Here is a 12337-nt window from a genome sequence, read left to right as displayed (position 1 = left end):
TGTCATTTCAATATATAGTCCATATTATGAGGAGAAGGAGAACTCAGATGAATGAGAAGGGGATCTCACTCTGGGAGAATTTAACATTTGAAACAGTAAAAATTATACTTTTAAAATATACATTTTACCAGTTCAAGCAAGTCAATAATTACAGTTTGATTTTTAGCATTGCGTTTAAAATTTACCATTTTACTTTGTAAATATTGACGTTGCTTGTATTAGAAATTTACTAACTTTATTTTATACTTTTTACATATCATAAGATCATTTTTTAGGTACAAAATGATAAATATCAAAGTCTGAATTCTTAATTATTATACTTTAACATTTTAGACATTTACATAGCTAATATTACTGTTTGAAATAGTATTTTTTTCCATGTAAAGAGTAAATTGTAACGTTTAAATGGTAAATATTATAAAGTGAATAGTAAAATCACGATTTTACTGTTTGAAATGGTAATTTTTAGCAGTTAATCATTACTTATTATAAATCGACTGTTATTTATTACAGTTTACTTTTTTCCGTGTTCTAATCTTTCCGTGTGTAATATACTATTTTTATATACGGTTGGAAGACAGCTGATATTATACTCAATTTATTTTCTGGCTGATTATCGTTAATACGATTTCTAAGGTTCCATGCGTTTTCATCCCCGGACAAGATATCCCTGACAAAATATCCCCGTGTCAAAATATGTATCCTTTCCTACTAATATCCTGTTACGTGAATGTGGAACGCTTCACGTAATAATTACCGTAACTCCTATTCTTTCCCGATTCACAGCATTATTTATATTTGTAAAAATGCTTGCCGTAAGATGGACGGTGTGGCTTAATGTATATAGAATAAGCGAAAGGAAATTTAGTACAGACCGGATAGCTCAAATGGTAGAGTAGCCGACATGTCTTCGGAAGGTTCTGGGTTCGAATCCCAGTCCGAGCTATCTAATAATTTTTTTTCGCATATTTTATAAACTCACATTAAGATGATCCTCTCCACATTCCTTTCTCAATCCTTTCCTACCAATATCCTGTTACGTGAATGTGAAATGCTTCACGTAATAATTACCATAACTCCTATTCTTTCCTGCTTTACAGCATTATTTATATTTGTAAAAATGTGGAACGCTTCACGATTTTGCGTGTCAAAAGGGGAAAAAAAATATCTTATTTTTGAAATAATTAGTTCTATAGAAAATAGAACTTCTACCGGTCTGGTTTTTTTGAAAGTACAGTTTCTGACGAACAGAAACGTACTACAGATGTAGATTTACAAGCATGTTTGCACAAAAATCACATGCTTGTATAGGTGGACCATTTCGTGAACTCCGCCGTCCATCTTACGGCAACAAATAAATATCTTATTTTTAAAATAATTAGTTCTATAGAAAATAGAACTTCTACCTATCTGGTTTTTCTGAAAGTACAGTTTTTGACGAACAGAAACGTACTACAGATGTAGATTTAAAAGCATGTTTGCACAACAATCACATGCTTGTAAAGGTGGACCATTTCGTGAACTCCGCCGTCCATCTTACGGCAACAAATAAATATCTTATTTTTGAAATAATTAGTTCTATAGAAAATAGAACTTCTACTTATCTGGTTTTTCTGAAAGTACAGTTTCTGACGAACAGAAACGTACTACAGATGTAGATTTACAAGCATGTTTGCACAACAATCACATGCTTGTAAAGGTGGACCATTTCGTGAACTCCGCCGTCCATCTTACGGCAACAAATAAATATCTTATTTTTGAAATAATTAGTTCTATAGAAAATATATCACCATGAAATATCAGATTTGTTAACCTTCTTTTGGGTATATAACATTCCGTCATAAAATAGTAATTTTTTCCCCTTTTGGGACAGTATAAATTTCAACGGCATGACAAAAATTTATAATTTATTACGATTAATAACAATCATCGAACTTTTACAATTACATCAATTAATATTCTAAAATTTACAATTTTGATTTTCAACCATAACTCAGTACATGTGCAATCAGCTAACATATACTCCAATGATATAAAATACGCTGAATATCTAACTATAGAAACTGAGTGCAGATAAATAATCAAGCGAAAGATGTCACTACTTGGATATTTTTTGAGCGCTAAAGTGCGAATAACAAAATATAGTCATTTGAACACAATAGGAACATTTTGAAGCGCGTATTTATCAAGAAAATTATGAATATTTTTATTATTTAAGGGAACATTTTGGAGCGCGTATTTATCAGGAAAATTATAAATATTTTTATTATTTAAAATTAAAAATTACAAAAAAATTTTTCGAAAAATTTCATTTAAATTTTGAAACAAGATATAATCATTGTTTTTGTGTGTGTTTATTCGATATTAAACCAACACAACGCGGGTAATCATGTTTCGCCCTTTTAACATGGTTTTTGTGTGTGTTTATTCGATATTAGACCAACACAAATGCGGGTAATCGTTTCGGGGATATTTTTTACTGGGATATTTTATCGGGGATATTTTGTCACGAGGATATTTTGTCTGAGGATATTTTGACACGGGGATATTTTGTCCGGGGATAATAATGCCTGATACCGATTTTTAAGGGGTTCTTTTTTTATAATTCATGCATCGAAACGAAAGAGGGCGTTCAATTCTTATGAAGCAATACTATCCGCGGGTAAACATTAATAAGCTTAAAAATTGAATTGTAAATACAATTGATTTCGTGTAATGTATTTGTCATTAATTTATTGCTGATATTATTTTTCAAATTTATTCTTGTAAAAATTATCGAAATTATCAAAAGCAAAATTATTATTAAAAACTTGTAAATTTACGTACATAAGCGCTTAAAGCATGCATATTTGAATCTAAAAAACTTTTTTTACTCTCATTTATAGCGTGATATGACCATGGATCAAATTTTTTTACCAATAGATTTATAGATAAGTTTTTTGTAGATAAAGATGATAAATAATTGTCGCTACATAACTGTCCAAATTACTAATTATTCAAATTTGTTTTTTCTTTTCTTTCTTTTGTTTTTTAAACTAGAGTCATTAATTGGTAACCTAACTTAATTAGTTAAATGGACTTTGCTTTGCTTTGAGACAACGTTACTTACTTATTCTTATTGTATTATTATCATTTCCATTACTGTTAACAACTTTTATTATTACTATGTATTAATTTATATGTAAGGCCCTTAGGGAGCTAAGGCTTCAGGGTATAAAATTTTGGTAAATAAATAAATAAATAAATAAATAGATTTATTCAGAGTTGAAATGTGTAATTAACTTTTCTAACAGAAAACAAAATTAAATTAAACTTAGATAGACTTGAACTATAAAGTGAACGATGTTAGATTTAAAGTAAAATTAATTTTAGTTATACAAAATAAAAAAGTTATGTAAATAAAAATTTGAATAAAATATCTTTTTAAGTAGATAATTGACTTTCAACAATAATGTAATTAATTAAAGCTTTTTAAACTTACTTAAACTTATTTTTTTTTTGTCAGAAAACTTAATTTCATGTTTTAAGTCTACGTAGGTCTAGTAGTCTAATTAAATCTTCTAAAGTCCTAATAATTTTACAGTGAGAAATTGAACTCGTCTTAACTTAACAATAAACGCATATTAATTTTTTTAATTTCACCCTATCGATTAAGTGTGAAATTTATATTTGATCGATTATTGCGGAATTCCACAGTACTTTTTGGCCGAAGTAAAGAGTTTTCTTTTACTCAAAAATTTTTTCTTCATATGTATACAATTTTATAAGAATAAAAATTCATAAATTTACAAACTGTCTAAATTTTATCATTTATTAGTATGCTATTTAAAGTATTATGAATCAATAATTAAAACTATGATACCTCGTAATTTAATCATTGTCAAATTGGCATGAGTAATTTATTTAAATCATAATTATAATTATAATTATAGCTACTGACTAATTAAATTAACAGAAATTATGTAATTAAAAAATGAACAATTTCATAAGATGTTACAATAAAAATTAAAAAAAAAAAATTTTCTGCACTTGTTACCTTAAATAGGGTAATAGATAAGGATAATGTCGAAATAATAATTATATAAACCAACAGAAATGTTAATTTCCTTACGAATATATATAAATTAACATAATATAAAATAAAATGTTGACAAAGTTAAAATTAGAAAGGCATATGTAGTGTAAGGAGGTGGAAGAAATACCTTATACCACTATCTTAAAGCTGGACACAATTCTCTCCTTCATAATGCAGTTGTGTGCTGGTAAACATAAGACACGAGCCGTAACGGCTCACTGCTAAAATATTATTTAATTATACAATATAATTATTTTGTTATAAATTATAAATTATAAATAACAAATGAAAATGAACTCAAATATTTTACTGCTGTTATGGACAATATCATATTCAGTGAATTTGGGACTTGTGAATAGTCAACAAGGGCGGTTAGGGATCGCCTATCAGTGGAAATATATAGATTGGGTTTGGCCGAACGTGGTGTTGACCGAAAAAAAACATATCATTGAGAACCCGTTTACGCAGGACGTAGATGTTGATGTGAGTGGACGTGTGTTTGTTACAGCTCCCCATTGGTTGGAAGGTACGCCGATAACGTTGTCTGTTATCACGGATCTGAAGGGTCCCGGTGGTCCCCTTTTGACCCCCTATCCTCATTGGTCTTGGCATACACTCAAAGATTGTGATAAACTTATTTCGGTTTATCGGATTGCGGTGAGATATTAACTGTTCTTTATTTTAAAAATTTTTTTAATTAATCTAGTTTTATTTTTTGTTGAATCCTGTTGACTTAAAAAATCCCGACGGGAAAAAGAATATATGTTAACACATAAATATATCTATTTCATATTTTGTCTTCTGTTGAAAATTTTGAAAATTTTATTATATCATTTATGTGCGCTGATAACCGTTAAGTTAATCCGAAGAAAAAATCTTGAAATCGAGAAGATAATTTTGAAGAATAAGATCATCTTGAATTAAAAAAAATTTACTTGAACCAAAAAAAAGAATTTTCAAAAAAAAAAGTAGCCATTTAGTTTAAAAAGTCAATTACCTCTTGCTGATTTTTTAAAAAATTTGAAGCTTGTCGCATATGTGAACAGATATGTTCAATTTATTCGGATAATTTTTTTCTATAAATAATGTATAAAGGTGGTTAAGACATTTATCGTACACAAAACGTATGTTTAATTTTAATCATAATGTATACAACAGAAAAAAAAATCATTATAAAAAAATTGTAATACGATTTTGACAGAAATTCGTATCAAATCGGATATAAATTCGTACATACATATTTTTGTATGTTAACATGAAAATATTTCCATAATTTACAATTTAGAAAAAGATTATATTGATGAAAAAATTTAGCATTAATTAAGGTAGAAGAATATTATTGTTAGGTTTAGTGCAATAACATTTCTTTTAATAAAATTTCTGATGTACTTTTTTTGATTAGTTTTTTTTTTTTTTTTTTTTTTTTTTAAAGTCCGGAAAGGCCTTGGAATGTCGAAACCTTGATTTTTTCAGCAAAATAGTCTTCCTATTATTCAAATAGTTTATACAAAAATAACAATTTTCTGATATGGTCCGATATGTCCCCATATAATTTTTGACATAACGATGTTCCTATATTAGGCCTGACATAGTAATATATGCCCATATATTTTTCTACCGAAGTAGTCTTAAAAATTTCCGACAGAGGGCGCATGATCGCTGAATTGTCTCTTTACAAGGTAAGTAAGTCTGAGGTATTTGGTTATATGCGTTATATGATAGAAACATCTTATTTTACATTCTTAAGGAATTTATCTGACGTCGGTTTTTAGTTTAATCAATTACTTAATTATTTTTTTGTTCAATATGAATTTAATTGACACATAAAAGAAAAAAAAATAAAAATTGAAAAATTATGATAAATTATTTTTTAACTTTCATCAGATCAGACCATTTATGCGGAAGTCAACGATATCAGAAAATTATTTTATAGATTTAAACAAAAATTCATCTGGAATAAGATTTTATGAATAAAGAATAATAAAACTTTCACTTATAATCGATTCTAATTTGACAAGTATGATAATTTTAAAATTTATTAACGTGAATTTTTTTTTTTTTATAATTGCAAAGTTAAACTTCTCTCAGATCGAATAATTTAATAACTTGATATCCTCGGGAGACATCAATTAACTGACATACAACAAGATCATTAGCTGAATAATGGATATGATAGTTAACCTTCCGATCAAAAATAAACTGAAAGAAAAAATAGATTAATAATAAATATTAATAACATAAAAGTCAATGCACTATTAAATAAACTAAAAGTTAATAAAAAAAAAAACTGTCGTGACAGATAAATAATAATTTATTTACGAAAACAACATTCACTTATGAAATTAGTCTTGATCATTAATTTTTTCTTGCGCAACAGATCGATGAATGTAACAGATTATGGATGGTAGATGTGGGGCGTATTGCCGATCAGTCGATTTGTCCAATGAAGATAATGATATTCGACTTGTTCACGGACCGATTAATCCACAAGTATGTGATTCCAAGCAGTCAGACATTTGGAATGGCTTCATTGGTGACGCCGATAGTCGATGTCCGTTCTTCGTGCGATGACGTCCATCTCTACATTGCTGACGTCGCTGAAAATGGCATCGTTGTTTATAACCTCCAACAAGACAGGTCATGGAGGATAAACAACACTTATGACAATGCATTTGGTCCTGATTCAGATGGTATGAACATAACTATTGCTGGCGAATGGTTCGATTTAACTGATGGTATTTTGGGAATGTCTTTGTCACCGCCTGGATTGTTCCAACAAAGGTAATCTGTAATCAAAGATGATTTAATAACAAATTTAGCGTAATTAGTGATTCATTTTTTTGTAAGTTAGAAATTAAAACATCACAAAAAATCATACTTAAAAGTTGAAAAAATCCAAAAGTGCACGACTTATAATGCTTAAAATTTTTAATAAAAAATATATTAAATTGCTAATTGATAGAATGAAGTATAAAAGAAGAAAAAAATTGAAAAAATTATTATAAATTATTTCTGTAATTTGTATTAAACATCTCTTTTTCATTCATTCTTTTTTTTTTTAAATTTATTATTGTTTTATGTCTTAAGAGCGAGCATGTGTAGCTTAAAAATCAAGATTTCAATTTATTTGTCACATTAAGGGGGTATTCTAGTCTAGAGGTCTGAATTTCGAGCGTTTTTTGGCAATTAATATAAAAGAAGCAGTTAATATTTTTCTATACAATTTTTTATCATTTGTTTATTGATATTTCAAGAATACAAAAAAATACATTTCAAAAAAAAAAATAAATTTTCAAAAAGATATGTCCTTGAAGTAGAGAAAAAAAAAAAAGGCCGTGTCCTCGTGAAAGGATTTCTCCCTTTGTATCCATCTGAAAAAAAAACAATGCCAAATTATTGATCAGTACAAATGTCATTGTCGCACAAACCAACAAAACTTGAAAAAAAAATTTTTTTCACAAAATGGCGGCTGTTTAAAAATAGAAGTCGATTTTTTTTACTCATTTTTCAACTTCCTCCAATTTTTTAAAAATATTACAAATTTGAAATTTTTATTGGTTAGTGCGAAAGCGAGATAATCGAAGAATATTTATGCTAAATTTCAAGTAAATCGGCTGATTAGAACCTAAGATATCTGCATCACCGTATCGAAAAAAGTAGTTTCAAGAAAAACGCGTTTAAAGTTTAACGTTCAGTTTCAGGCAGCGTAACTGATAAAATAGTACGTATAACTTACATTCTCTTAATCAGCCATCCCAGCTTCATATATTGGGCCTTCCTCTACTTCATATTGACTGTTTTCAGCATTTCTCTCTGTATAACGAGCAGTTCTTTCCTCTTTTGAAGCATCTGAAGCTCGAACCTCAGACCGTTCAATCCTTACTGCGTTGCGCCTAACAGCAAACCCATGGGATTCCAGACCTATTTTTATTCCCATTAGACTCATTATTTGTAAAATAGGATAAAAGCCTTCATTGAAAATGCAAACTGCTAAACAATTAGCAATCTCAATTGTCTGAGACCCGGCATGGATATGTTTGGATTTGTTTATTAGTAGTGTAATACGATCTTTAAGGGGTTCTTTTTTTATAATTCACGCATCGAAACGAAAGGGGATGTTCAATTTATATAAAAAATAAAAGGTGCTGTGACAAAAAAAACCGCAGACAAAATAACCGCGAACAAAATAACCGTGAATAAAATAACCAAACGACAAAACAACAGGACGACAAAATATCCAGATCATAAAAGTTTATAATTAATATGATTAATCGTTCGGTTATTTTATCTGCGGTTATTTTGTCGTTCGGTTATTTTGTGGCAGTAATTTTGTCCACGATTATCTAGTCGCGGCACCAAAATAAAATTAATGATAAATATGACAAATAAAATTAATCCATTGTAAATTATTATTAAAATTAAATTTTCCAATTTATTCTTGTAATGTCATTTGGATGATTAGTAGGTAGATTTCATAGATCAATCTTTTGCATTGGTCCTCATGTCGGAATTTACTCGGAATTTTGTCGTAATATCTCTTAACTAGTCGAGTAAAGCTCAAAAATAACGTTAGTTAAAAAATGTATATATATATATATATATATATATATATATATATATATATATATATATATATATATATATATATATATATACAGTAGCGCTCAAAAGTATTTTGACAACATAAAATTTTTTAATATTTTTTTAAAATAAAAGCCTATCGGAAAATGTATTGAGTATAATGTAGAGTAGTGTAATTGCGACTATTTAAGCGTATCAAATTACAACTTGTTTGTTTACACACCGCGCCACCGAACGTACTTGACTTACCGTGAGCTCAAAAGTATTTGGACACGCATTTGACTTGAAAAAATCTCGCAGATTACTTGTTCCTTAGTTTTTATTATTACATATATTTACTTGTTGTGGTTACTTCAATATGCCTATGTGCAAGGAATATGCTAGTGATTTTAAAAAAGCCGTTATTAATGCATTAAAACAAGAATTGAAACAAACAGAAGTTGCTCGTTTGTTTAAAGTGTCTCGACAGTTAGTTAGCTTATGGAATAAAGTCTATAAAAAAAAAAAAATGTCGAAAGTAAGCCTCGAACAGGCCGCCCAAGAAAAACTTCTTCTTACATCGATCATATTATAAAAAAGTTATCAGCAAATGATATACGGATGTCCGCTGTAATGATAAAAAATGAATTAAAAGAAAAATATAACGTAGATATTCATATTTCTACTGTTAAACGACGCTTAAAGGTCCTAGGGTTATATGGCCGAAGACCGGCTAAAAAACCTTTAATATCGAAAAAAAACAAGAAGTCTCGTCTTGAGTTCGCGAAACGGCATATATCGTGGTCAAGTTTAGAGTGGTCTAAAGTTTTATGGAGTGACGAAAGTAAATTTAATTTAATGTCATCTGATGGTATCAAGTACATTCGGCGTCCAGTAAATAAAAAATACGATTATCGGTATCAAATACCCACAGTTAAACATAGAGGTGGTAGTGCGATGGTTTGGGGATGTTTTTCACGGTCTGGAGTTGGACCATTAGTTCGAATAGAAGGAAAAATGGATCGGTTCATGTATGCAAATATATTAAAGTCTCAGATGTTACCATATGCTAAACATCACATGCCAGCTAAGTGGTATTTTCAACAAGACAATGATCCCAAACACAGATCAAAGCATATTAGTGACTTATTAAATCGTGAAAAAGTTAAAGTTCTTGAGTGGCCAAGTCAAAGTCCCGACTTGAATCCGATAGAAAATCTCTGGGAAGAATTGAAACGTAGTGTAAATCCCCAACATTATTCAAACAAAAACGCTTTGTTTGAAACTCTAAAAAATGAGTGGGATCAAATTCCAATAAGTCGATTACAAAAATTAATCGACTCAATGCCGGAGCGATGCAAGGCTGTCATAAAGGCCAAGGGATATGCTACTAAATACTAATATATTTATTGCTGTAAATTATAATTATGCGTTAAATTAGTTTTTTTTCAAAAATGTCAAAATACTTTTGAGCCACCATTTTCCTAATATTTTAAAAATTAAACTTTCTTTTATTACGAATAAGAACCTCTTTGACACTATTCTGTAGTTCATTCAAAAGGTGTTAAAAAAATAAATAAATGATTATTGTGTTTCATATTTATTTTTAATTAAACCATTAAATATATTTGTCAAAATACTTTTGAGCGCTACTGTATATATATATATATATATATATATATGGAATATAACGCGGGATGTTGCCGCGATTGTGTTTACAGTTCTTGACGGATCTTGATGAAATTCGTTACACATATTCTTTGGATAATAACCTTGAATGAGTTCGAAGATGAGCGAAGTCCATTGTTAAGTTTAGAAATGACAGCTCTTCCAAATGATCAAAATAGTAAAAATTACGTTTTCGGTGACTTCATTTATGTATAACTTTTAATAGCAAAAATATGGCTGGTTTTTGATAAATTCATGTGAAAGCTCACAAAATTACTTATAATTTGACGTATATAACGTTAACTTTTTGACAATTATTAGTTATTTTATCGAAGTTAAGAGTTCAATAGAACCATTTTCAGGTAATGTGTATTACGACCTACTTATTTATGTTAAAATAAATTTCATTCCATGTCAAACGAAAGTTATTGAGCCAACATGATAATTCATTCTATGAAATCTACCTTCCATTTCGGGTGTGGCCGAATGGCGTTTTTTTTTTCTATTGACGCTTTATATAAAATTATTAAAAAGTTGAAAATAGTAGTAAGGTTATTAGTGATAATTTGATTAAATAATTAATTAATAATTAATTAAATCATTCATTTTTTAATGATGATTATGTAAAAATTTATGAAAGTTATTAATCAATAAAGTATATGTTACTTAATATCAAATTTGTTAATTAAAGTGTTCATTTGTTTCAGATACCTATACTTCAACTCACTGGCAAGCTACAAGCAAAAATTCATGAGTACAGATAGTCTGAAGCAGCCCGAATACTTTCAGCCAATAATGTACGAAGCAATAATCAAAAGACCAAGTCAAGCTGGGGTCCAGGCTACGTCAAAAGATGGCGTATTGTTCTTTCAGCTTGCCGAGTACACAGCAATCGCGTGCTGGAATATGCAACGACCCTTTACTCCAGATAACATTGAAGTTATTTCGCTTGACGAAGAGGCACTGCAGTACGTCAGTGGAATTAAGGTTATAACGAACTCTGAAGGCGTAGAAGAACTTTGGTTAAATACAAACAGACTCCAGAAAACAGTCAACAATACAAGAAAACCCACTGAAGTTAATTTCCGAATTATTGTTGGTATTGTTAAGGATATTATCCGAGGAACTAAATGTGAACCTTCTGGACTACGAACTTCATATCCAGATGTCTCGACATGGCGGAGAATATACTAGCGAAATTAACATAAATTTAATCTAATTTTATCTGTAATTTCAATAATTTTTTTGTGAAATAATGATTTTATTTTGAAATAAGTTACAAAACTTTATTTAAGTTGTTTTTATTTTCTTATTGTATGTTGTTGCTTGGTTTTTTGAAAATTTCGTGGAAAAAGATTAGCATTGGTATTACACTTGCTCTACGCATGCGCCAAATTTGTTCTAGTGATTCTATATAATGATTTCTGATATGCGTATGCGTGAGATTCGTTTCAGTCATTTTAAAGTCATACTTGGTCTGCGCATAGTTAAAATTTGATCCAATGAAACAAAACAATAATTGTTGTCATTATAAACCCGTAAAAAAATATTCTGATCAGACTTGATATGGCCTGATATGGACCGTCCATATCAGGCCTGATATGGAAATTGGCCATATCAGACTTGATATGGCCTGATCAGGGCTGATATGACCATATCAAGATGTAGACAAACTAGAAGCATGAATAAAATTTATCATTTCTGATTTTATTTTGTTGTTTAGAGAATATGAATGGCACTAATTCATAGTTGATACAAAATTTATTTTAGTATTTTTAGTTGCTTGTACAACTTTATTAAAAAACAGGTACACTCTGTAACAGAGTACAGAAATCCTACTTTTTTTGGAATTTAAGATTTCAAAGTCAAATATCTAGAAAAGGAACAATTCCGCGACCATGCGCCATCTATCGAAGACTTTTAATACTAGTTTCGACAGTGCGGAACATGTGATTGCTCCATGGTGATGTCTTAGTAACTAACTAATATGTTGTCAGATTTATAAATATTTCATTGATTATTTTAATTTTTTCC

At 29.2% G+C, this 12337-nt stretch overlaps 1 protein-coding gene across 1 annotated transcript; it reads left to right on the top strand.

The window, feature by feature from the left end:
- Positions 1 to 4247: 4247 nt before the first annotated feature.
- LOC123266579 (major royal jelly protein 1-like) lies at positions 4248 to 11592 on the top strand. Its single transcript, XM_044730884.1, has 3 exons — positions 4248 to 4732; positions 6453 to 6856; positions 11011 to 11592. Exons 1-3 carry the CDS (start codon positions 4361 to 4363, stop codon positions 11495 to 11497), a joined length of 1263 nt encoding a protein of 420 aa, XP_044586819.1. The 5' UTR covers positions 4248 to 4360; the 3' UTR covers positions 11498 to 11592.
- Positions 11593 to 12337: the final 745 nt, after the last annotated feature.

Source organism: Cotesia glomerata, linkage group LG6, assembly GCF_020080835.1.
Source record: "Cotesia glomerata isolate CgM1 linkage group LG6, MPM_Cglom_v2.3, whole genome shotgun sequence".
Taxonomy (NCBI): Eukaryota; Metazoa; Arthropoda; class Insecta; order Hymenoptera; family Braconidae; genus Cotesia; species Cotesia glomerata.
Note: the sequence above shows the minus strand (reverse complement) of the source record. Positions and strands in the feature narration are given on the sequence as shown.